This window comes from Nelumbo lutea, chromosome 4 (genome assembly GCF_056320005.1).
Source record: "Nelumbo lutea isolate HS-2025 chromosome 4, American lotus-T2T, whole genome shotgun sequence".
In the NCBI taxonomy this organism is placed as follows: domain Eukaryota; kingdom Viridiplantae; phylum Streptophyta; class Magnoliopsida; order Proteales; family Nelumbonaceae; genus Nelumbo; species Nelumbo lutea.
This window is the reverse complement of record NC_142687.1, coordinates 1,377,409-1,405,348: the sequence shown is the minus strand read 5'-3', so window position 1 is coordinate 1,405,348 and position 27,940 is coordinate 1,377,409. Positions and strand designations below refer to the sequence as shown.

General features: G+C 41.1%; 1 protein-coding gene across 1 annotated transcript; it reads right to left on the bottom strand.

Annotated features, from left to right (window-relative positions):
• Positions 1 to 142: 142 nt before the first annotated feature.
• On the bottom strand, positions 143 to 27,940 carry SNM1 (DNA repair metallo-beta-lactamase family protein). Its single transcript, XM_088941699.1, has 9 exons — positions 27,152 to 27,940; positions 26,160 to 26,340; positions 25,788 to 26,027; positions 25,535 to 25,679; positions 1,580 to 1,714; positions 1,430 to 1,496; positions 1,233 to 1,310; positions 806 to 858; positions 143 to 668 (listed from the first exon to the last, which is right to left on the bottom strand). Exons 1-9 carry the CDS (start codon positions 27,615 to 27,617, stop codon positions 522 to 524), a joined length of 1,512 nt encoding a protein of 503 aa, XP_088797825.1. The 5' UTR covers positions 27,618 to 27,940; the 3' UTR covers positions 143 to 521.

The following is a 27,940-nucleotide window of genomic DNA, read 5'->3' as shown; positions in this document are numbered from 1 at the left end:
TAGAGCCCACCAACTCATCTTTAGAGATTTCCAACCCACGATGCCTCTCTGCTTTTGGAAAGAAAAATGGAAAACCAAATGTTTCTGAACCATAGATCATCCACATGCTCAAATTTCGTAATGGTAATTGAGACAGTAGATATCTTGCACACCTATCCTGGATTCCATGTGAACTGTGCTTTCTTACATCCGAGTACTAAAAGAACATTTTACAACAGAACAATGCAATAATCTATTTTATAAACAATAGAAACCGCTTGTACTTCTCCTCGATGCAGACTATCGAGTTAAAGCCTGCAATTAACCCACTTATCAAGCATCTTATTTGATCTGATCTTTTTGCTGGTTTTCCTCAGCAATTAGATAATATCTTCAACTCCAAATATAATGCAAATCAGCTCATCCCCTAAGCATAAGAAATTATAAACAAAGAATCAACAAGGTTGGAGTGCATTATCAATCATTTGCTTGAAAATAGGAGCAAAATATCGTAAGTGATTCAAGGTTGAATTCCATCCAGTTTAGTTGACTCTTGGCCTGGTAGATGTGGGAGAAACTTTCCATTGAGGACTAACTTTCAGCCATTCCTGGAAATAGGATTGCATCTTATCTCGGTGAGCAGCATTGCTAACATTGACTGTGGGGATTATCTTGTCAGGCCTCAAGAACTAAGAAATCGACAATGGAGATATTAGTAAATGGAAGCCATAAGCAGCAGCACTGATGTTCATGCATTGTGCAGACTACCAATAAAATCAGAGCCATTAAGTCATAAATGATTGGAAAATAAAGGTTAGCATCAGACCTGCACAAATTCTTTGAGTTCCAAAAAGCTGGAGTGCTCACTATATGGAACACCTACAAAAAAAATGGCAGCATAAGGTTTTGCAGCTTGTCCTTCGACATTTACATCTAGAAAACTGACAAAAAAGAGAGCATCATATAGCTAGAAAAAAGCATATCAAACAAAATCAAAATTACCTTAAAGAGCCAATTTATTGAAATAACTTGGTTATCATATTAAAGAAGAAAATTATAGATTCTTAGATTCACATTGCATGGACATTCAAGGGCCAGCTATTTCATAGACAAGATTCTGGGACATGAGTGGTCATTGCCAAGTATTCATCAAAAACTACCATATTCAGATAATGTATTTATGTCATTTTTCAGGTAACCCAAATGATATGTTTTACTTTTTTCAGTTCTTCCACATCAACAAAAGTTCTCACCATATATCATGATATTGCCTCTAGTACTGGGTTTGATTAGATCCAGCTGATTCCCACTAGCCTCAGAGTAAGTCCAGCCTGCATGTGAGGTGAGGACAATAAAAATTACTCCCATCATTCATCATCTTTAGATAATTTTAGTCAAAGTAGTATTGACATACAATTGAAAGCTAACTAGAAATGATGGTAGACATTACCAGTAGGCCGAAATGCTAAAACTGCTGTGAATTTGTGCTTGTAGGTCTTCAAGTACTCTGCTAGGGTCTAGAAGTAATCAATTTTTAGTTGATAAGATTACACAAACTAAAACCTCCATGCAAATTAATGGGAAAAGGTAGGCTTTAAACCTCAGGCCGTAGTGATGATATGGGCAGAATATGCAGAGGTGTTTCCTCTCCGCATGAACAGAGTTTTCCTGAGAGCTGAGTCCAATCAAAAGACTGCAGAATCCGCCTCCTGGAAGCATTTGTATATATCTTGACCTAAAGCAGGCACAACAGCAATCAATCAAGTCATTAAACCATAAATCTCAGTCCAGAACCAAATAAGAATTTAAATTTTGGGAAGAGAACTCAAGAATATCTAGAACCAAATAAAGATAATAAAAAAGTTGTTGCATTGAATACAATCTAAAGAATAAAGCCTTCTATGTCAATCTGAATCCAGTGTTTGAAGACCCTTTAACTTTTATCATAGCTAAAGCCTTTTCAGAGTCTCATTTGTATGTTGAAATTAAATTAAAAGTTCATTCAGGTACTTGGAACTAGTATTAAAAAAAGTACCTGAAACTCTCAAGATATCTTAACTCAAATTGACATTTTTCGAGGAAATTCAGTTCTTCTAGAAATGCAATGAGCTCAATCATAAGATCTAGTACCTCAAAAATGTCAATTGACATCTTAAAGAAAATATGTTCTACAAACATGAAAACGAAATAAATTATGCTAAGCTTTTTGCAGCAGCATTTATCCAATTGAGTGGGTACTAGAGCCAATTTCTGAATTCTAAATGGCAAAACCCGGGAATAAAGAGGGCAAGAGAGACAATCATCACCCATATGAACCTTCCCTATTCTGATACTGAATGCAATGTAGATACTAGGATGTCAATATGAATCTGAAAATACCTTCCCACAGATAAGCCCAGATTAGAAATTCCCTGCACAAGCACCAAAGATAATGGCAATGCAACATAAACAAAAGAACATATACGAACAAGCCAATGTTTAAAAGGCAAACCTATTCTTACAGGCAAGGCTCATTTTGTGGGGCCCGGGGTGTTGCTCAACTGAACCCAGCACCAAGCTTGTTGCTATATTTTAATAAACTAACTTCTGTTTGATGTTGACTAGGTAACTTACCAAGTTGCAGGTTGTAACTATGATGTTTAGAGTCTAAACAGTTCAGGCTACATAGGACTCAAACATACAATGCCACAATCTTTTTGTTAATAATGTCACTTAAACCCAATGTTCTAAAAAGGCATGCCTCAGGCACATAGGTGAAGTGCATTTTAAGGCATGCACCTCACCTGAACCATAGTTGTCTAGGTGATGCCTAGGGGACAGGGCACCCATGGAGGGTTGCCTTGTTTAAACACCAAGCTATTTGGTACATGGCACTTGAAATGTTGTATACTCTTTACTTTTGAGATTACAATTATAAAACATATATTATTAAACTAAAGGGTCATTTACTAAAACCAACCCTATAGTTTACAATTTACTAAAACACCCCTATAGTTTGCAACCAATTTACTTAATTGACTTTCTTTTAAGAATCCTTTGGATTTCTGTCTAAAAATGGTAATGTGTCCATATAAAAAGAGTGGAAATGTTTAAAGAAATGAGCCCATACTTTTTTATTCCAAAAGTATCTTCTAAAGCCTCATATCAAGCTTCTAGAAAGAAATAAGGATTGATTTTCAGATCTATCAAAAAAAAATGTTTGACTTCATTAGAATGAAAAGAGAGAACAACGGCATCCAAGGTTCTTTGTCAGCACTGGTTTGTCTTCCTTCTTCAAACAGACAAGAAGTTTTACTGAATAGAGTTGTTGCCCGTGTTTTACTAGGGACAAGAATAACATTTCCTTTTTTGTTTTCTGTAGATTAAATTTGTTTGAGGGGACCAAAACTGTCATTTTCCACTTCCATCTAATGGAAGGTCAATTACGTAAATTGGGTGCAAGCTATGGGAGTGTTTTAGTAAAACACAAAATATAGGGTAGGCTTTAGTAAACCCATGAAACTACAATAGGTGTTTTAGTAAGTGGCCCTAAACTAAATTATTCATTTTGTGGGCTTATACACTAGTTTCTTTTTATTGATTTCTTGTTTGTTATGGTTCAATCAACACACGTGTTGATGTATGTTGTCCCAAACCCTTGAGAACTTGAAAACCCAAACCTATAAGCAAGAACTTAAAATTTTGTCCAATCAAAAAGTTGAAAACAGTTCTCTTGAAGTATAGGACTGCTTGAGATTAGATGCAAAACCAGAAAAATGAACAAGAGAAGATTAAGAAGTTGAGAGAGAGAGAGAGAACTGGCGGCAATGAGAGTTAGAGAGTGAGAGGTTCGAACTAAACCTCCCTCTAACACTCTAAACATTTTATTAAGTTAATCTTTGAAATATTATAGAGAGGCCCTTGAGTGGGCAAGAAATTACAAAAACAGAACATTACAGAGTATGGGCCCAGAATAAGGCCCATTACAGAGGGAAACATAAACATAACATGAAATAACAGTCTATAGGCCATTCGGCCCATCTCCTCTACGCTCCCCCTCAAGCTGAGCATAGATGTTAATCATGCCCAGCTTGCCAGTGTCATGTTGAAGCCTTGCCTTGGAAATGCCCTTGGTGAGGAAATCTGCCAATTGTCCTTCCGAAGTAATGAATGGAAGACGCACTTCACCGGAAGAGATTCTTTCTCAAATAAAGTGTCTATCAACCTCAATATGTTTGGTTCTATCATGTTGTATTGGGTTGTGAGCAATGTTGATGGCAGCTTGATTATCACAGTATAACATCATGGGTTTGTCATGATCAATCCCAAGTTCTTCCATTAAGGACCTTAGCCACAACAATTCCGAGACTCCATGTGCCATGGCTCTTTACTTTGGCTTCTGCGGAGGATCGGACCACAACTTATTGTTTCTTACTCCTCCAAGAGACAACATTACTAGCCATCATACTGCAATACCCTGAAGTATATCTTCTATCATCAATATTTTCAGCCCAATCAACATCAGTATAGGCTTCAAGTTTCAGATGACCATGCTTGGTAAATAGAATTCCCTTTCCTGGAGAGCCTTTCAGATAGCACAAAATCCGTTCTGCTGCTGCCATATGAGTATCTCTAGGAGCATGCATGAACTAGCTAATACAACTGTCAGCATACGCAATATCTTGCCTAGTCATGCACAAGTACAGAAGCTTCCCAAGAAGTCTCTGAAAGACCCCTTTGTCTTCCAACAATGTTCCATCCGAAGCTGAAAGTTTGTGACTCATACCAATTGGAGTTGCAGCTGATCTAGCACCCATTTTTCCAGTTTCAAACAACAAATCAATGACATATTTCCTCTAGGAAATAAGAATCCCATCCTTGGATCTGGCAACTTCTATGCCAAGGAAGTATCTCAACTCCCCCAGATCCTTCATCTCAAATTCTGTACGGAGGAAAGACTTAAGGGCCCGAATGCCTGAGGCATCATCACCAGTCACTATAATGTCATCAACATACACAATGAGATACACTGTTAGAGATCCACTTTTCTTTACAAAGAGTATGATCTGACTGTGTCTGAACATAGCCAAATTTAACAAGTGCAGCTCTAAATCTCTCAAACCAGGCTCTAGGAGATTGTTTGAGGCCATAAAGTGATTTCTTCAAATTGCATGCCTTTCCTTGCATATCTTTCCCATGCATTTCTGGAGGGAGACACATGTAGACCTCCTCATGTAAGTCACCATTCAGAAATGCATTCTTTACATCTAACTGATAAAGAGGCCAATCAAAGTGAGCTACCAAAGATAAAAGAACCCTCGCATATGCCATCTTGGCAACAAGGGCAAAGGTCTCCAGGTAGCCAATCTCATATGTCTGTGTGTAGCCTTTTGCAACAAGTCTGGCCTTGTACCTCTCAATAGTCCCATCAGCCCTGTATTTAATGGTAAAGACCCACTTGTACCCAACTGGATCCTTCCCTTTAGGCAAATCCACCACCTCCCAAGTATCATTCTTGTGTAGAGAATCCATTTCAGACTTCATGGCATCTCTCCATTCTGGATTCCCAAGAGCTTCTGACACAAACCTAGGAATGGGGTTAGAAGCAACTGAAGAGAGGTAAGCAAAGTATGAAGGAGAAAGTAGAACATAGGAAAGGTGTTTGGAAATGCAGTGTGCAGTGCACTTCCGCTTTCCTTTCCTAACAGCAATGGGGACATTAAGATCTAGGAATGATGGTTCCAAAGGGACTGAAGCAGTACCTGTTATCTCATCTGTGACTGGGAGTGTATGAGCCCCATCTATTGTAAGGGAAACAACTTGCTCATTCCTGAATCTTTGCCTTTGATACACCTTGGGATAATGGGTAGGACGATGAGGTAAAGAAATAGGAGCACTAGGGCAAGATGAATGAAGTGGTTGATCCTCCTTTGATTCATTTTCTAAGGATACAGGCTTGCCAAGTGACTCAATTGGGACAGGAAGAGGAAGAGCAAATACTTGTGACAAACTCTCCCCCTATTGACAATGTCCTTCCTGAGAGGAACCATAAAAAGGAGAAAGCTCATCAAAGGTAACATCCATAGAGACATGTCGAGTGCCAGCCTTTGGATCAAAACAACAATAACCCTTTTGTGTGGGGGAATAACCAAGGAATATGCACTTGTGGGCTTTTGGTTCAAACTTATGCCTCTGGGCACTTGGAATGTGAAAATAACAAGTACAACCAAACACACGAAGAGGAATAAGAAAAAGATCCATGTCTGGATGAAGAAGACCGAAGGGGGATTTAAACCCTAAAACCCTAGATGGCATACGGTTTATAAGATAGATAGCAGTAAGAACAACACCCCAAAATCTTGTAGGAACATGTGAGGCAAACAAAAGGCTTCTTGCAACTCCAACAATATGTCTAATTTTCCTTTCAACAACTTCATTTTGTTCAGGGGTTCTAACACAAGAGATTTGATGAATAACCCCCATGTCAGAGAGATACAAGGATAAGCTCTTCTCAAAGTATTCTTTTGCATTGTCAGATCTGAAAACCTTAATTCTGGTATCAAATTGGGTTAAAACCAGCTCATGAAATTGCCTCACAAGTCTTGGAACTTCATCACGGGATTTCGATAGGTATATCCAAGTGAATCTAGAAAAGTCATCAATAAACAGGATGAAATATCTGTAGCCCCCCATAGAAGATAAGTGGTAAGGCCCCAACACATCAGAGTGCACAATATGAAAAGGAAAAGAAGCTCTTTTATTTCTTACAAGGTAATTGTTTCTACAATGCTTTGACAACTGACATGACTCACAGTTGATACTGGACACACTGACTCCCTTAAACAATTCGGGAAGTAAATGACTCAAAGCAGAAAAAGGTAAATGACCAAAACAACAATGACTCAACATAATTTGACTGACTGACTCTGAAGAAGTAGAACCAAAGGCAGCATTCTTGGGATGATCAAGGCATTGGCCAGGAGTGTCGAGCAAGTATATTCCATTCGCTTCATGGCCACTCTCAATCACCTTCAGAGATTCTAGATCCTGAAACACACAGTGAGAAGGAAAAAATGTTACACAACAATTCAATGACTTGGTCAAGCTACTAACAAATAATAAATTGGTATTCAATTTAGGTACATGAAGAGTGGAAGATAAGAGTAAGGTGTCTGTAGGCTTAACAGTTCCCTCCATTTTGCCCATCCTACTCTGTTTCTATAGGTAACATCCTCCTCAATCTCTCCCTTGTTATGAATTGTCAAACCAAGGTTCTAAAAAAGGTTAGTTATAAAAAAAAGGGTCACACTAAGTTACCTAGTTTCCAATCCTAGGTGTACCCTAATTATCACTCTCATTGTTATTGAATTTGCATGCCATATTTTCTATTTTTTTTATCAATAACAAAAACTTTATTAATGATGTGAAGATTTGTGAAACTTTAGATACAAAAGGAGGAGATAAAATGTCTTAATTTTGCATATTTTCTATTTTAGTCCTACTTACTTTAGAACCTCTTGTCAGAAATTTGTCCATAAGTTTAATTTTGCATTTAATCCTTCATTAGAGTAGTCGTACAAGACTACAGATTTGAACATAAAATAAAAGAAAATTAGAAGAGAAGAGGAGAAGAGAAGAGAGATGGAGAAGAATAACTCGTGGAAGGGTTTTAGGAGAAGAGAGTGGCTGGTAGTCTTAAACAGCTGCCCCACCCTTTGAATTTATATACATGCTTTCATACTTGTAATAGAACTTAATGTTTACATGGCAAGACAAGATAAGATAAGATAAGATTAAAACTAATCCTACTAGGAAAGCTAATCCTAATCAAGACTTAATTAAATCTATGCTGTCCCACGAGTACATTAATGTGGGGTCCATAGTTTCTTACACTCCCCCTCAAGTTGGGAGTAGATGTTTGTCATTCCCAACTTGCATAGGTCTTCCTCTAACTTCTTCCTTGAAACAGCCTTGGTGAGAAGGTCTACAAGCTGCATGTCGGAGGTGATTTAGGGAAGGCATAGTTCTTGAGATGTAGTCATTTCTCTGATAAAGTGTCGGTCCACTTCAATATACTTAGTTTTGTCGTATTGTACTAGATTATGAGCTATATTAATGGCAGCCTGATTATCACAATACAATATTAGGGGTTTCTCATAAACAATACCCAATTCCTCAGGTAATGATCTTAACCATAGAATCTCAACCACACCATTTGCCATGGACCTATATTCAGCTTCAACACTGGAGCAAGAAACAACACTTTGTTTCTTACCAAATTACCTCCTACAAAGGCACAATATCAAGAGGTAGATCTTCGATCATCAACACATCCAACCCAATTAGCATCTGTGTAGGCTTCTATCTTCATGTGGTCATTATTCTTGAACAAAATGCCTTTGCCTGGGGACCTCTTCAGATATGCTAATATCCTCTCAACTGCAAGGAGATGAGTAGTTGTAGGAGAGTGCATATACTGACTAACTACACTGACTGCATAACTAATGTCGGGTCATGTGAGGCAAAGGTAGAGAAGTTTTCCAACTAACCGTTGGAACATGGCTTTAACTTTAAGAAGCTCTCCTCCTTCTGCACTGATCCTGTGGTTCTGTTCAATAGGTGTATTTGCAAGCTTAACTCCCAACTTTCCTGTTTTTTCTAGCAGATCAAGAACATACTTTCGTTGAGAAACAAAAAATCCCATGCTTGGATCTAGCTACCTCAATGCCCAAGAAGTATCGTAGTTCCGCCAGATCTTTTACCTCGAATCTTGATAGAGTTGTTTAAGAGACTTAATTTTGCTAGCATCACTTCCTGTTACTACAATATCATCCACATACACAGCAAGCAAAGTTACGGAAGAAGCCACTCTCTTAATAAACAAGGTGTGGTCTAACTGGGGCCTACACATATCCGAACCTTTCAAGGGCTCGTCTGAATCTGTCAAACCAAGCGTTGGGAGACTGTTTTAGTCCATATAAGGCTTTGTTCAATCGGCAAACCTTTTTCTCTTGTCTCTGTACCATAAAATCCAGGAGGCAACTGCAATGTAAACTTCTTCCTGCAAGTCTCCATTAAGGAAGACATTTTTAACATCCATCTGATACAATGGCCAAGAGTAACTAGCTACAAGAGATAATAAGACACTGATAGTGGTCATCTTTGCTATTGGTGCAAAAGTTTCTAAGTAGTCAATATCATATGTCTGAGTAAATCCTTTTGCAACTAATTAGGCCTTATACCTTTCAACAGAATCATCAGCATTATGTTTCACAGTGAATACCCATCTACATCCAACCGATTTCTTTCCCTTGGACTGATCAACTATTTCCCAGGTATTGTTTCTGATGAGGGCATCCATTTCTACTTTTATTGCATCTTTCCATTCTGGTACTGCCAATGCTTCCTGTATTGTTCTGGGAATGGGAATATCTGTAATGGTGCAAGAAAATACTTGTAGGAGGAAGACAAATGATCATAGGACAAGAACTGAGAAATGCAATGAGCTGTGGATGTGGTGCAATGGCGCTTGCCCTTACGAACTACTATGAGAAGGTCAAGATCATCTAATGAAGGGGAAGGCACCATGGTGGGATGTCTCTCATCTGTAGTATTTGTGGTACTTGGATCTGGATCTGTAAAAGGAGCTGGGGCTACTGTGGTACTGGGATCTGGATCTGCAGAGGAGGCTATGACTGGCCTGGACTACTGATGTGTGAAATCAACCTATCTCCATTGCCTGCGATAAACTCTCACATCCCTGCACCTTTGACAACCTTCCCCACTGCACCCTTCTTCACTTAATGGGATTGGTGAAGGAACTTCTGATATGCTAATCCCAGCCTCACTATTCTCTCCCTGAGGAGAAACCCGTGGATAATAGGGTTTATCCACAAAAAAGGTGACATCCATTGAGACAAATCTTTTTCCAAAAGTGGGTTCATAACAGCAATATCCTTTATGAGTTTGTACATAACCAAGGAAAATACATTTAGAAGCCTTAGGATCAAATTTAGAACGATGAGGACCAAGGATTTGAACGAAGCAAGTGCAACCAAAGGTTTTAAGTGCAACGGTGAACAATTCTTTATCAGGGTATAAAAGGGTAAATGGAGATTTCATGTCAAGAACCCGTAAGGGAATCCGATTGATGAGATATACTGCTATAAGAAAAGCATCCCCCCAGAAACGTATAGGCACGTTTGAGGTAAACATAATGCCTCTGGCTACCTCCAATATGTGTCTATTCTTTCTTTCAGCAACCCCATTCTACTGTGGTGTATGTGGACAAGTACTCTGATGGATAATCCCATAGTCAAGCAGGTAGGAGGCTAATGGGTTTGCAAAATATTCTTTTGCATTGTCGGATCTAAAAATTTTAATTTTGACCCCAAAATGGGTTAAAATCATTTGATGAAAGATCCAAGTTAATGTTGGGACCTCATCTCGAGAACGCATAAGGTAAACCCAGAAAAACTGAGTATAATCATCAACAAATAACAGGAAATATCTCTACCCCCCCCCCATGGCAGTGATATGATAGGGTCCCCAAACATCAGTATGCACAATTTCAAAAGGAATACTGCTCTTGTTGTTACTTAACAAATAGGTTGTCCTACAATGTTTTGCAAGTTCACAACTCTCACATTTCAAACTAGACATCTGGACAAATTCAAATAAACTAGGAAACAAACTTTTCAAGGCCTGAAAGGATAAATGACCCATCCTATTATGCCAAAGCATCACCTAATCAACAAACTGAGAAACGAAGGATTTCTTAGTTTCACTATCTTCCTAATGAGCAGTTCCTCCAAGTAGGTAGATTCCATTCGTCTCACGGCCAGTCCCAATCACCTTCCTTGTCTCCAGATCCTGAAAAACACATCGATCAGGAAAAAATGTTACTGAGCAGTTCTGCTTTTTTGTAATGCTACTAACTGAAAGCAAGTTAGTATTAAGCTTAGGAACATGCAAGACGAAGGATAGGGAAATGGCATCAGACAACTTGATGTTTGTTTTGCTAGTCATATGGTTAGATGCTCTTGAATCTATTATCCAAGAATGTTCTGTATTACCTGGAGATTAAGCATGATAAGCTGAGGCCCGATTACCTGATTGAGCAAAAGATGAGGTTGAAGGAGCTCATGGTGGCTGAGAAGATGGTACTGAGTTACTAACTTCACTTTCCAACTGTGTTAGAGCACCTTGAACAGCAGCTAGGGTGTTTAGAGGAGTGTCTCTTGAGGCTGTTGAGGTTGCACTATCAGTGTTAACAGCCATATTGGCATTCCCCTTTTTGTTTTTGAGTTTTGTTGGAACCAGATGTGAATGTGACTTCCAACAAGTGTCTTTAGTGTGTTTAGGTTTCTTGCAATGTTCACGCATTAGGTCCTTCTTAGCCTCTTTCTTCATATCCCTTTTCCTTATCTCCCCCAGACTTGGGTTTAACTGCTGCTAGGACAGATTTGAAAGGCTGCTACTGCAACATAACCTTTCTCCTAGTCTCCTCACTGTGCACTAGGGAATAGGCTTGAGACAGAGTCACATCCTCTCTTGTCAATAGTTGTTGTCTTATAATATCATACTCAGAATTTAGACCAGCCAAAAACTCAAATACTTTGTTAGCTTCAACTTGTCTTCTATAAGTCTGTGCATCTCTCCAGCTTTCCCATTCTATTGTCTCAAGATGGTCAATTTCATGCTATTGAGATTTTAGGGTTGAAAAATAAACAGAGACTTGTTTCTCTCCTTGTCTAAGATTTCTAACTTCCCATTTCAACTCATAAGCCCTAGCAATTAAGGGGCTGAGAGTAGGTTTCTTTCACAACATCCCATATTTCTTTAGTTATTTTTGCCCATAAGTAATTCCGGCTGATGTGTGGCTGCATGGAGTTGCACAGCCATGTCATCACCAAATAATTTTCCTGAATATGGGATCCTCCTTAGTTGGTTCCTTCACATCCCCCAACAAGTAGTTCAGCTTTCCTCTTCCCCCAATGGCCATCATGGATGATTGAGCCCACTCTAAGTAGTTTAAACCGTCAAACTTTACAGTTGTAATTTGGAAGGTGTTTTCAGACATGCTACCTGAACCAGTCCCAAAAACACCCTCCCCTTGGCTTTTAAACTCCACTAATGATCAGTAAATAAAAAAAAACTTCCTAATTACTGTACTAGTCAGCCTACTGGGTCTGCAGCAGGTAATAGCAGTAAAAGAGCCCTAATTTCTGTGACAATCGGCCTATTGAGACTGATAGCAATAAAAAAATATAACAGTTCTGTTGTAACAGTCCTGCTAAAACAGCTCTATTGGATCTTCCTGAGAGCAAAGAAATCAAGGGAGATAAGTCCTGAAGCAATAACAGCCTTGAAACTTGAGGGTTTTCTCTTAAACCCTAAAAAGGACTACAGAAATCTTCTGGAGTTTTTTTCGTACCTCATATATCAATGTATTCTTGCTGCTGATCTTAAGAAAGATTGAAAAACTTACCAGAAATTTCTGAAAAGCTCTGATCTTGATGAAAAACCTCTGGGATTTTGATTGTCTCTCTCAGTCTTGAAGAGAAAAAAACTGATCTTAAACCAGAAATCTTCTGAAATTCTGATTGCCACCTCTAGTCTTGATCAAGAACTGATCTTGATCCTCTAATCTTGAAGGGGAAATTCTGATCTTGAACAGAAATCCTCTGAAATTCTGATCACAACCTCTAGTACTGATCGAACAGAAATCCTTTGAAATTCTGAGCGCCACCTCCAGTACTGATCAATGATCGATCTTGATCCTTTTCTCTTCCTCTGATTCTTCCAGGTTATCAAAGATATGATCCAATCTTTGAACTGCTGCTGTAGATAACCTTCAAGAATCAGTCGAAGAGAGCTTTCTCTATTCTTCCAGACCTAGGCAACTCCCATGTGGTCGGCTGGATCAAACTCACATGGGAATCCCTAATCCAAGCTCTAATACCAAGTAGTCATACAAGACTACAGATTTGAACAAAAAATAAAAGAAAATTAGAAGAGAATACGAGAGGTGGAGAAGAAGAACTCGTGGAAGGGTTTTAGGAGAAGAGAGTGGTTGGTAGTCTTAAATAGCCGCCCCACCCTTTGAATTTATATACATGCTTTCATAATTGTAATAGGACTTAATGTTTACATGGCAAGATAAGATAAGATTAAAACTAATCCTACTAGGAAAGCTAATCCTAATCAAGACTTAATTAAATCTATGCTCTCCCACAAGTACATTAATGTGGGGTCCACAGTTTCCTACAATTAATTTCATCAATTAAAATGATGTCATCAGCAAGCAAACAACATGCACCACGAGACCTCCTCTTGAATATGTTTAGTCAATTCATCCATGACCGGTATAAATAAATAATGTTGGTTTGGCTGCTTTTAGTGTTTATGTTAGTCATGTTTGTGTCTTAAGCTCTTAGCTATTGGGCCTAAACTTGTTTAATGTTTTATTTGTTTTATTTGTCTAGGTGTCTGTTATGGACGCCTTCCTCGGGAAGACGTACCATCGCCGCCGGCAGCAACAGGCCCCGGGCCCACCGCCAGCAGCAGCAAGGATTCAGTGATGCTCATCCTACCCAGTTCGGCAACAACAGCCTTATCTAGATTAGATTAGCTCATTTTGCTTGTTCTTATCTTATTGTTCTTATCTCTTATCTTATCTTGTTAATAGCTTATCATATTAGGATTAGCTTATCTTATCCTTAGCAAGATAAAACTGGAAGTCTCCCTATTCAGCAAGGAAACTCCCTTTGATTAGGACTCTTGTAATCTCCTATTTAAGGAGACCCCATTATTGAATGAGATATCAAATTATTCAGTCAAGAGTGAGTTAGGAGAGTTGGTGATCTCTTGGACAAATCACCGAAGGTGCCAAGATAGGTTCATCACAAGCAGGAAGGAACAAGGGAAAACAGGAGGTTTTCCCCGTGGACCAACCCGTGACGAGATCCTATTCCCGGGCCCTCAACAACTTGGTATCAGAGCAAGGCGTCATGGGAGATCTGGAGCAGCTACCTTCCAGAGTCCACGACCTCGAGCACCAACTCGTGGAGACCAGCTCCGAAGTTCGTGAGATCAAAGGTGAAGTGCGAGAACTGTGACGACTAATGGAGATGTTTCTTTCCAGCAAGGAAAGGAACTCTGACAGAAGGACAGCAGTTACCGACCGCCGGCCAGATCTGCCAGAGTCTTCCGGCGAACAGCAGTCCGTCGGCCATGGAGCAACCATCATCCCCAAGTACAGCAGGCTGGATTTCCCATCGTACAACGGTAACGGAGACCCCCTAGGCTGGCTGTATCGCTGCGAGCAGTTCTTCCGGAATCAACGGACAAATGACCAGGACAAGGTAAGCCTAGCCGCCTTTCATTTAACAGAAGAAGCACAGCTTTGGTTTTATCGGTTAGAGCAAGAAGAACCCGGGCTCAGTTGGCCCCAGTTAAAATCCTATTGCCTTCTTCGATTCGGACCCCCATTGACCAGCAACCCACTGGGCGAGCTAATTAACCTTAAACAGACCGGAACAGTTGCTGAATACCAGCGACAGTTCCAAACCCTCCTCGTGAGGGCATCCTCCATGCGACCAGACCAGCAAGTCGATATGTTCACAGCAGGGTTAGCAGAATCCCCCAAATTTGGTCACAGCCATGAACTTAGCCCGCGCATTTGAGCGCAAGCTGCAGCTCAGCCGCGGAACTTTTAATGTGGGTCGTCCACCGAACTCGTGGGTGCCCCCAAGACCAGCAGAAACGACCCCCTCTTCTGCTACCAGCCGGGAAATGAAGCCTCCCACGACCACCACCTCTAGAGCAGTGACAAGTACAAGCAGTAACATAGTCACTCCTCCCATCAAGCGCTTGACCAGGGCAGAAATGGCAGAGCGCCGAGCGAGAGGTCAATGTTTCAACTGTGATGACCTCTACTCGGCAGGACATAGATGCAAGAGGCTTTTTTGCCTTCTCATAGATGAGCAAGAGGAGGAGGAAGGGGAACCCGTCAGATTCAAACCAGAGATCTCTCTCCATGCGATCACCGGTATTAAAACCTCTTAGACCATGCAGTTACAGGCACAGATCGCAGGTCATCCAGTGCGCATTCTCGTCGATTCAGGGAGCACACACAACTTCATAAGTGAACATGCAGCCCTGCAGTTAAAACTACCAATGGAACTCCGGCCGCGACTACAGGTAGCCGTCGCAAATGGTGAAAAAGTTCACAGTCCAGGGATTTGTAAGGACGTCCCAATACAGGTCAATTCTGAACTAATTCTTGTTGATTTATTTGTACTCTCATTGGATGGGTTCGATATTGTTCTTGGGGTCAAATGGTTAATTACCCTAGGTCCGATTTTGTGAGACTTCAGCGCACTCACCATGACCTTCCACCTGAATGGCAAGCAAGTTTCATGGCACGGTTGCAGGGTGGAAGAAAAGACACCGCAGGTTCATGCACTCCAGACAGAACCGGCAGCCATGGAAAAACTTCTCGCCGAGTTTTCAGATCTGTTCCAGGAACCGAAGGGCCTTCCCCCTTCCCGAGCTTGCGACCATCGTATTCCTTTGGTGGCGGGTTCAGCACCAGTCGTTGTCAGACCTTATCGCTACCCTCACTTACAGAAGGATGAGATAGAAAAACAATGTACAGCGATGCTGAACCAAGGGATCATACGCAAAAGTCACTCCCCCTTCTCTTCACCGGTTCTGTTGGTGGCGAAGCAGGATGGAACGTGGAGGTTCTGTGTTGACTATAGAGAACTCAATGACCGGACGATCAAAGATAAGTTCTCCATTCCCGTTGTTGACGAACTGCTGAACGAGTTGCATGGTGCCCAGTATTTCTCTAAGTTGGACCTCAGGTCCGGATATTTCCAAGTTTGCATGGCTCCCGGTAACGTGAAGAAGACTGCTTTTCGCACCCACCATGGCCACTTCGAATTTTTAGTCATGCCATTCGGACTCTCCAATGCACAATCTACATTTCAGTCACTAATGAACGAGGTATTCCAGCCCCATCTGCGCAAATTTGTTTTAGTTTTCTTTGATGATATCCTCGTTTACAGCAAATCATGGGTAGAGCATGTCCACCATCTGAGGAGCGTTTTCGTACTCCTACACCAACACAGCTTATTCCTGAAACGGTCCAAGTGCTCCTTCGGGGAGCGACAGGTTCTTTCCCTCGGCCACATCATCCATGGGCAGGGTGTAACAGTTGATAGTTCCAAGATTCAGGCTATAACAGAATGGCCCAAACCTCAATCCACCAAGGCCTTACGCGGGTTCCTCGGTTTAACGGGTTACTACCGCAAATTTGTACAGAACTATGGAGTGTTAGCAGCCCCGTTAACCAACCTGTTGAAGAGAAACTCCTTCCGGTGGGACGACGCAGCTGATGAAGTTTTTCTGTCACTACGAAATGCACTGTCTTCAACCCCTGTCCTGCAATTACCTAATTTCACCCTCGAATTTATAGTCGAGTGCGATGCTTCCGGAGTGGGTATCGGGGCCGTACTAATCGGCCTTGCCCGAGCCATCCAGCACTGGAGGCCGTATTTGTGGGGGCGGTCGTTCATCGTCAAAACTGATCATTACAGCCTCAAATACCTGTTAGAGCAGCGTCTCACCACTTCCCCTCAGCAGCATTGGGTTAGCAAACTGCTCGGGTTTGACTTCCGGGTGGAATATAAGGCGGGATCCTCTAATCGCGCAGCTGATGCCTTGTCTAGGCGAGAAGAAGACGGTGATGGTTCTATGTAGCATTTCCCAACCTCGGATCTCTCTGTTTGACAACATTAAGAAGGCAGCACCACAGTCCCCAGAATGGTCGCTCTTACTACAAAAGATCCAGATCTGCACGGCCGACCCCGATTGGTCACTTCACGACGGGTTGGTACTGTATAAGGGACGAGTCCATCTTCCAGCAGACTGCCCGTTGATACCAGCATCCATAACTCCACCCACGAGGGCATTCAAAAAACACTATACCGCGTCCGGTCTGATTTCCATTGGCGAGGTATGAAGACTTCTATTCAAGATTTTGTCCAGAATTGCTCCACATGCCAACAGCACAAATGGGAAAACCTACACCCGGCAGGCCTCCTTCAACCCCTTTCCATCCCATCGCAGATCTGGGCCGACATCTCCATGGACTTCATTGAGGGTTCCCAAGGTAGGGAGCAAATCAGTTCTCTTTGTGGTAGTCGACCGCTTCTCTAAATACGTGCACTTCATTCCTCTATCACACCCGTACAGTGCCACTTCGGTTTCCCTCGCCTTCTTTACACATATCTTTCGCTTACATGGGTTGTCGGAATCCATCGTCAGCGATAGAGACCCGGTCTTCACTAGTGCCTTCTGGAAAGAGTTATTTCGACTACACGGCACCACCCTGGCCTACTCATCAACTTACCGGCCACAAACCGACGGTCAGACGGAAGTGGTTAACCGCACTATCGAGATGTATCTCCGCTGTTTCGTAGGCGATCAACCTCGACGGTGGTTGGAATGGCTTCCTTGGGCCGAGTACTGCTACAACACAGCCTACCATTCCTCCCTCGGCATGACTCCCTTTCGCGTCGTTTACGGCAGGGATCCTCCCCGCTTGCTGTCCTACGAGCCTAGATCTACTCGCTTGGACGCAATCGATCACTCCTTACAGGACCGCGACGCCCTCCTCGCCGACGTCCGCATTCGCTTACAGCAGGCCCAGCTCTGCATGAAGCTCCACTATGATAAGCACCACCAAGAACTGTCGTTCGATCCAGGACAATTTGTTTGGTTGAAGCTCCAGCCCTACCGGCAGCGCTCCTTGCGCCACAAGGCTGCCCCGAAGCTGGCCCCTAAGTACTATGGGCCCTACAAGGTTCTGCGACGAATTGGCAGTGTGGCCTACCGGTTGGAATTGCCAGAGACTAGCCGAATTCATGATGTCTTCCACATCTCCTTGCTGAAACCATTTACGGGTGTTCCCCCGGACCAAGTTCCCTCCCTGCCACCCTTGAAAGATGGCAAACTGGTTCCCCAACCTAAAACTGTCACCCGCTCTCGTTTTAATCGTGGAATCCTTGAAGTCTTGGTGGAATGGTGTGATCTACCACCAACAGAAGCCACATGGATCCCATTGGCAGAGTTCCAAGCCACATATCCAGCTTTCGAGCTTGAGGACAAGCTCGTAGTCCAGGAGGGGAGTAATGTTATGGACGCCTTCCTCGGGAAGACGTACCATCGCCGCCGGCAGCAACAAGCCCCGGGCCCACCGCCAGCAGCAGCAAGGATTCAGTGATGCTCATCCTACCCAGTTCGGCAACAACAGCCTTATCTAGATTAGATTAGCTCATTTTGCTTGTTCTTATCTTATTGTTCTTATCTCTTATCTTATCTTGTTAATAGCTTATCAAATTAGGATTAGCTTAGCTTATCTTATCTTGTTAGTAGCTTATCAAATTAGGATTAGCTTATCTTATCCTTAGCAAGATAAAACTGGAAGTCTCCCTATTCAGCAAGGAGACTCCCTTTGATTAGGACTCTTGTAATCTCCTATTTAAAGAGACCCCATTATTGAATGAGATATCAAATTATTCAGTCAAGAGTGAGTTAGGAGAGTTGGTGATCTCTTGGACAAATCACCGAAGGTGCCAAGATAGGTTCATCACGAGCAGGAAGGAACAAGGGAAAACAGGAGGTTTTCCCCGTGGACCGACCCGTGACGAGATCCTATTCCCGGGCCCTCAACAGTGTCCCATCACTAATCAGGGGCATTCTAGTCCATTCATGTAATATTATTTTTATAATCATCTATATAAGATTGTAGGGCCGGCTGAAGAGTTTATGCCACCCTTCTCAAATCTTCTTCTTCTTCTTCTTCTTCTTCTTCTTCTTCTTCTTCTTCTTCTTCTTCTTCTTCGGCTGTTGTATTCCAGCAAACATGGTATCAGAGCTCTAATCCATCTGTCTGATTACAGCCGCCACTTTTTTTGCTCTTCCCTGTTCCTTTCTTTTTCCTCTCTCTCTCTCTCCTATCTTGGTCGCTGTGAAGAAACCCTAGAGCTGACCGTAGAACACAGCAAGGTCTGTATCTAGGGTTTCCCTTGGTTGTAGGGCCCAAGGGGCGTTTGTTCCAGCAGTCGATGCCCTATTAGACACCTTGCAGCAGGTAGTAGCCATTCGGCTGCTAAGAGAGATCTGTGTGGAACAGATCTAGGTGGAAGGACTGACTTCGACAGCCCTAGTACAGATCGTACGGGTGATCACAGTCTACTACAGCAGAAGTCAAAGCCCAGTCTAGTCCAGAAGAGTTCAGCACAGTACAGAGGTGGATTGTCCTTGGTTTCAGGCCTGTTACAAGGGGTTCTCAGACATGCAACAGCTTCGGTAAGTCTGAAATAGTGTTCTTTGTACTGAGTTTTCAATTGTGATCACTGTAAGAGGAAGGAGATGTCTTCACTATCGGGAGAAGTATCTACTAGGGATCATAGAACTGGTGGGAGGTCTCCTAATCTGGGAAATCCAAATCTGCACAGCTTGGAGATCACCAGTGTATTGTTGGATGAATACAATTTTAGAGAATGGTCTGTTTCAGCCATGCTCTTCATTACTTCCTGGGAACTTACGGGTTATTTAGATGGACAGAAGAAGGAACCTGTAGTGGGTAGTGCGGAGTTTGCAGTATGGCATAAGGAAAATGCTATTGTTATGTCCTGGCTGCTTGCTTCAATGACTTCAAGAGTGGCCAGGACTGTTCAACACTTTCCTACTGCTGCTAAAATTTGGGAGAAAGTCTCTAAAACATATGGACAGAGAAAGAACAATGCCAAAATTTATAGGCTGAACCAAGACATTGCTGCATTGAGACAAGGAGATATGACAGTTGCCACATATTTTGCAACCCTAGAAGGACTATGGGAAGAACTTGATCATCATCTTATTCTTGATTGGGAGAATGCAAAAGACAAAGAGAGGCATGATAAACAAATTGAAGAGGGTAGAGCCTTTAAGTTCTTGGCTGGCTTAGACCCAATGTTTGAGAGCATAAGGTCTCAAATTTTGGGAAGGGATGAAATGCCGGATTTACATCATGTCTATTATCTAGTAAGGAATGAAGAGATTAGGAGGAAAGAGATGCAAGTTGACACTCAAAAACAACCAGCCGAACAGCCTGTTGAACATTCAACCCTAATTTCTTCAAACCAAAAGGGGAGCAAGCATTCAGACAAGAGGCATCTTAAGTGCTCTCATTGTGGTGGTGAAAGGCATGTAAAAGAGACTTGTTGGGTTCTTTATCCTCATCTGAAACCAGCTGTGTTAAGAAAAGACAATAAGCCCCAGAAGAATCAAACAACAAGTGGGAATCATGTTACTAGTCACAGTGGTGATAACTCGAAGAACACACCTACAGTTGCATCTTCTCCCATGGGCAGACTGCTAATTCCTCCACATCCGGATCCTTGGGTTCCACTACTGATGAAGTAGAGATCCTTAGTCGGGCCTTAGCCCGTCTAAGGACTAATTCCCTTGCTTCCACCTCTCTTGCCAGATCAAGTATTGTCTCTGCTTATAGTACAACTAGTTCTATAAACTCTACTTCTTGGATTATTGGTGCAATTGACCACATGACACGCATGTCCTCTTTATTTTCTTCTTACCAATTGATGTCTAGCCAAGATAAGATGAGAGTTGTTGACGGTTCCCTCTCCACCATCTCTGGGAAAGGGGGAGTTGACCTAAGCAAGAACCCCTCTCTTAAATCTGTTCTACATGTTCCCAATCTTACTTCCAATCTCTTATCTGTTTCGAAGCTTACCATGAATTTAAACTGTAGCGTAACTTTCTTTCCTACTCATTGTGTCTTTCAAGACAGATTGGCGAAGAGAACGATTGGGAGCTGTCATGAGTGTGGAGGTCTCTACTATTTTGATGCAGACATAAGTTTGGCCTTACAATCATCTGCTACCAGTAGTCCGAATAATGAGGAGTCAATAGCTAGGTTACACTTGTGGCATGCTAGACTAGGTCATTTACCTTTTTCATCATTGCAAGGGCTATTTCCTGAATTATTCAAGGGTATTTCAAGTCAAAGTTTAGTTTGTGAAGTGTGTCAGTTGTCAAAACAATGTAGAACTCTTTATCCAATTTCTAGTAATGAAATTCAAGCTCCTTTTGATTTGGTCCATTCTGATGTTTGGGGCCCTTCACCCCTTGTTTCTGTGGATGGTTTTCATTACTTTATCAGTTTTATAGATCACTGCTCACGATGCACATGGATCTATTTGTTAAAAGGACATGATGAAGTGCCACGGATAACCATGGCATTTTGTAAAATGATTGAAACTCAATTTGACAAGAAGATTAAGCAATTCCGTTCAAACAATGCTGCAGAATATTTTGAAAAATCCTTGAACCTGTTCATGGAGGATGCTTGCATGATACGTCAGTCATCTTGTGCTAGTACCCCTCAATAGAATGGGGTTGCTGAGCGCAAAAATAGACACTTATTGGAGACCGCTCGAGCTTTATTATTTCAGCACAAGGTTCCCAAGCACTACTGGTCTCAAGCCGTCCTTACCGCATCATATTTGATAAATCGGTTGCCATCCAATGTGCTGGGTATGAAAACTCCTTTCTCTATCCTCTGCCCTAATCTTCCTGATTTTCCTCTTCCACCTAGAGTCTTTGGTTGTGTGTGTTTTATACATGTAGAGGATCCAAAGAAGACCAAGTTGGATCCTAGGGCTACGAAAGGAATCTTTCTAGGGTACTCTTCTACACAAAAAGGTTATAAGTGTTATGATCCCGTCACCAAGAAGAAATACGTCACAAAAGATGTGGTAGTTTTTTGAGTCTCACTCCTATTTTCATTCTTCCCAGAATCCTCTTTAGGGGGAGACTAGTGGGATGGAAGAGGATTCTTCTTTCCCCTCCTTTTTTGTGCCTCTTTCTGCCTCGGACCTTCCATCTTCTCCTCCTGATCCTCCTAGTTATAGCATCCCGGGTGAACCTAGTGAGGCTCCCATTGCACCTGTTACCACTCTTGATGTTGCAGATGTTTACTGAGGGCACCAGTAAGCAATAGAAAGATATAAAAATCACCTACAACTGAAGGAAAAAAGACCCTCTAGCTCATGGCAGCAATCAATTGGACTCGGATCAATCTGCCTCAGCAACTCCAGGTAATCCTATCACTCATACTTCTGATTTGGATCTCCCCATTGCTCTTCGTAAGTCTACCCGTTCTTGTACTATCCGACACCCCATTGTTGAATTTGTTTCTTACTCACGTTTATTTCCTCATTATTATTCCTTTGTGTCTGCTCTCTCCTCTGTGCATGTTCCTACTAGATACTCAGAGGCAGTGTCTGATCCAAGATGGAAAGAGGCTATGAATGAAGAAATGAAAGCCTTAATGAAAGCAAGGACTTGGGAATTAGTGGATCTACTAGGAGGGAAGAGCACTGTGGGATGCAAGTGGGTGTTCACTGTAAAGCATAGGGAGGACGGGTCCATTGAAAGATACAAGGCCAGACTTGTGGCAAAGGGGTTTAAACAGACATTTGCTCAAGTCGCGAAGCTCAACACAATCCGGGTCTTATTGTCATTAGCTGCAAATTTCTCATGGGAGCTACATCAGTTGGATGTGAAAAACGTTTTTCTAAATGGTGATCTACGTGAAGAGGTATTCATGGATCCTCCACCAGGTTATGGCTTTGATGGGAAAGTATGTAAATTGAGGAAAGCATTATATGGCCTTAAATAGTCTCCTCAAGCTTGGCTTGAAAGACTTTGTGGGGCCATGAAGAGAGTGGGATACACTCAAAGTGGTGCAGATCATACTTTGTTCATAAGGAAACAGAATAGCCGACTTACGGTACTAATCGTCTATGTGGATGATATGGTGATTACAGGGGATGATCTGGAAGAGACAAAAAGATTAAAGGAGTTCTTGGCTTCTAAGTTTGAGATCAAAGACTTGGGCCATCTGAGATACTTCCTTGGAATTGAAGTTGATAGGTCACAAGAGGGCATCTATATATGTCAGCGGAAGTATGTCCTTAACCTTCTATGGGAAATAGGTATGATGGAGTGTAGACCAGCAGATACTCCAATAGAACAGAACCATGGTCTACAGGAATCAGTTGGAGAGGACTACCTTGATAGAGAAAGATACCAAAAACTGGTAGGGAAGTTGATATAATTGTCTCTCACTCGACCAGATATTGCTTACGTTGTGCATGTTGTCAGCCAGTTCATGCACTCTCCAAAGATTCCTCATATGAGAGCAGTGGAAAAAATTCTTCGGTACTTGAAGACTTGCCCAGGAAAAGGAATTCTGTTGAAAAAATACAATAAAATTGAAATTGAAGCGTATACTGATGCAGATTGGGCTGGCTCTGTTGGAGACAAGAAGTCTACTTCTGGGTATTCAACGTTTGTTGGAGGAAATCTGGTTACATGGCGAAGTAAAAAGCAGAATGTGGTTGCTAGATCAAGTGCAGAGGCTGAATATCGAGCTATGGCTTATGGTGTTGCTGAACTGCTGTGGCTTAGGACCCTTCTTGGTGAGCTCGAGATAAAGGTCGAGTGTCCTCTCAGGCTGTACTGTGACAACAAGGCTGCCATCAACATTGCAAATAACCCAGTGCAACATGATAGGACGAAGCACATTGAGATTGACCGACACTTCGTTAGAGAGAGAATTGTCTCAGGAGAACTCTGCATTCCTTATACTCCTTCTGAGATGTAGATTGCAGATGTATTAACTAAAGGACTAGCTTCAACGAAGTTCTCAGACTTACTTGGCAAGCTAAACATGACTGACATCCATGCTTAGCTTGAGAGGGAGTGTTGGTTCGGCTGTTTTTAGTATTTATGTTAGTCATGTTTGTGTCTTAAGTTCTTAGTTATTGGGCCTAAACTTGTTTAATGTTCTATTTGTTTTATTTGTCTAGGTGTCCCATCACTAATCAGGGGCATTCTAGTCCATTCATGTAATATTATTTTTATAATCATCTATATAAGATTGTAGGGCCGGCTGAAGAGTTTATGCCGCCCTTCTCAAATCTTCTTCTCTTCTTCTTCTTCTTTGGCTGCTGTATTCCAGCAAACAAATAAAGGTTTAAGTGTTGAGTGAGGCCCCTTTGTAACTATAAAATCCGATGTCTCTCCCACAAAGGTTCAAATATTGGTTGTTGCATCATCATGCATATCCTTAATTAGGTCTATATACCTATTTTGACCACTTTCTTTTCCAAGACCCACCATATTATTTCTCTAGGGACTCTATCATATGCTTCTGTAGATCAACAAACACCATATGGAGATTTCTCTTTCTCTCTAAACTTTTCTATCAATCATCTCTGTTTTCATCCAAGAAATAAAGAAAAGTGAGAGAAGGAAGAGGAGAAGAGAGTATTTAGGGAGCAAAAAAATCCTAGCTGGCAGCACCCATTCTTCTATTTATAATAAGCTGATAAAAATAAAGAAGGAATTACAATTATACCGTTGGCGGTGCACTCTAATAAAAAACAAATATAAAACATACTGACAGCATAATAACAGTAATAGTAAACTAACAACAGGCTCAAAAGAAATATAGCTTCCATTGGTTCTCTGATGTACTTATTTCATGTCATACTCTTTGTCCAATTATTCTCTCTCAAAGTTTCATATTGTGGTTCATGAGCTTTATCCCCCAATAGTTATTATACTTTTGTATATTACCTTTGTTCTTAAATATAAGCATTATACTACTCTTTTTCCAATCATCAAGCATCTTCTTTTCTTTCATTGTCTTACTGAAAATGTTAGTTAACCAAAATAAGCCTACCTCTCTCATACCTTTATGTATACAAGCCAAAAAATTCGGGTCAAGCAGCTACACCAAACCCCCACAGGGATTTGTCTGCGCTTGCTTCAAGGAGCCTTCATAGAGGCAAAGGGTCAATCTTCTAGGATTAAGAATGCAAGCTGTTTAATATTACATTATCTACTTGAAATAATGCAACTAAGAGATAAATAAACAAATTAAAAGTTTAAAATGCCTGGATTGATGAGCATTTGAAGCACCTTAGTATGAATATATGATTCACATATTTTGTTTTCACTTTCTCATTTTCGGTTTGAATATGTTTTACATATTATGCTTGTGTATTTTAATTTGAGCCAATAGGACTTTTAAAACATTTAGTTTTTAAAACCCGGGTTTTTATGTAATTCTGTTTTTTAATTTATTTGAAAATTTTGTGCCTTGCTTTGAATGAGACATGCCATGCCTTGTACCTTGCACTACAAAGGCTTGAAGGCCCTTGTGCTTTTAAAACACTGCTATAACCAGCTCAACTAATAAGCTTTTTGAAATATTTTATTGTATCTTAAGCTTTTCATTTTTTCTTTTTCAAAGTAGCACCTTATAAAGCAAGCATGCAGCTCCCCTCATGCTTTAGTTGCACCTCTCACTTTTAAAACAATGGAACAAGCATACAACTAAACCTTCATTTACCATTCTCTGCCTTTCAACTGACAACGGTAAAGCTCATGTCCATTAATAACAGAAAAATGCAAACCAGCATACCCCTAATGCCTCAGAAATAGCAAGATAAACACATTCTTTCCCAATGCTATATGCTCCAACAACTATAAGGGTTTTTGGATGCCTCTTAAGACTGTTCTTAGTTGTCTTCACAATAAAGTCCAGTACATCTTCCTTAGAAGGAAACCTGAGACAACAAATCTTGGATCACAATAATTGAAAAAGCATAAAAGAAATAACAAGAAAGGAAGGAGAGAGTTGAAGAAGCTTAAACCAATCATAGACACTTTTTTACCTGTATTTTGGGTTGCAGTAAGTTGTATCTAGGTAAAGCACATTGACTCGATGGTTTACAAGAAGGGGATATGACTGCATCAATTTACATGCTCTGAAGTCTCCAGTGTGCAAATAACATTGACCATTTTCAAGACGAAAATGTACCAGAGCTGCCCCAGGACAATGATTAGCCTCAAGCATAGTTACTTTGATTCCATCAATGACATATTCAATATCTAGTTCCAGAGGATGGACAAATCTGCAAATAAAGAGCCATACTAACAGAAATCAGATTGGGTAGTAGCAACTAAATGTAGTTCCTGTAATGTATAAGCAGAAAGAAATCAAAAATAGAAAACTGAAAGAGAAGAACCAGAGACAGAGTACATACGAAGGATTTACTAAAAGGAACTTTATCACTAGCTGAGCAGTAAGAGGAGTACAATAGATAGGACCATATGACCACCTCTTGCTCAAGCCAGTATAATGATCACAATGGAAGTGACTAAGAAAATATCCTGAGCATCCTTCGATAAGGCCATAGCGAAATGCATCTACAGTGAAAGAAGTTTCTGCAAGCACAGCAAGTCCCTTTGTATATAATGAAGCATAAACAATTAAATCTTCATTCTTATGGATTATTATTTCATCATATTTTTGTTTAACAATGTTCATATGCCTACATTTTGTAAATAGGAATTATGTTTTGCATATGAGGAGTTTAGTTCATTATTAAATGTAATAATCCAAGCATACTGTGTAATGCAACTGATAGTACTGGGTTTTTTTTCCTCCATCAGTTTTCTGATGAGGTTTGCTAACCTCAAGTGTTTGACAAAATAGTCTATTTTTTATATACTTGCATTTCCCAATAGTCATCCACACCTCAGAAGTCAGAAGTGAGAGATTTTCGAGTGAAAGCAACCCTTCTCTACCATACAAATTAAAAAAATTTAAGTCATTCATTGCCTCGGGTTCCTCCATGGTACTTGCTCAACCCTCCACTAAGGCTATTCCAGGCTTAAAATGTTAATGTGTAGCAAGGACAGTTAAGAAGTTCTCTCATAACACCAAAGCCCATTATAACGTGGAGATGCTATACATGAATTCCAAATAGCCTGTGGTTGGCTTTTTTAAAATTTCTTTCTAAATTTCCTATTTCTTAGTCATCCAAAAGTTAAATGCATTAAGAACATGTTCTATACTACTTTTTTGGCTCCAAATTTATCTTAATATCTTTCTTTTGTTCTATTATTATAAACTACTTGCGCAGATATTTGTACAAGACCAAAGTACTAAATAACGAACTGAGCTTTTAAGATGCTCCCAAGTTCTAGTCCCGCCACAACACTGAATTTCTACATCTTCAAAAGTTAAACGCACCAGGGATTTTCTTGTAGAAGGGGCAGACACGTCTGAGATTATTCCCTCCCCCATTACTCCTGTTGCCCAAACAGGGAACCTTCGGATTCATCCGATCGTTGACCGATTCAACAGAGATCCATTGCGTCCTCGTCCTCTTTAAAGACAAAGACGAAACCCTAGGTTTGGCATTTGAATCGTCGGGCTTCTTGAAGCCCCAGAGCTCGAAAAGATTGGTCTGTTTAAGCTTTCTTTCTGGAGGTCTCTCTTGCGTGTTCTTCTCCAGCAAGCATGACCAATCTGTTCCACTGCGATAAAAATCTGAAACGAAGCTTCCCTCTGCAGCTTCGATCACTCGATCCTTATTTCCATTTTGTTCTCTTCCGCGGTCCTTTGACTCTGGTGAGAGCTCAAGAGATGGTAAACCGTCATCGTCGAGGCTCTCCGCAACGGAGATATCCTCCTCTTCGTCCTGAACCAGTTGCATTTCGAAAAATCGAAGTCGAAGCCTCGAAGGACCAATTTGATTGAAGTGGACCGCGGGAAATGAGAATTAAAAATAAAAATGCACAATGATAAGTTTGGTAAGGCAGTAAGGGCGACCGAGTGGAGAACACATCTGCTACGGTCTCGACACTCTTTTCCAATTACGCAGTGAAACACGGACAGTTAATGAGGTAAATGATGAAAATAAATCATTTAACTGCTTTTAATTTCCATAGCTGGGATGAGCGTTAGGCGGGCGTACGCGTATTTTACTGGAGGGTCGTAACTCGTAATGGAGTATGAGGCAGCATATATTCACTTCCT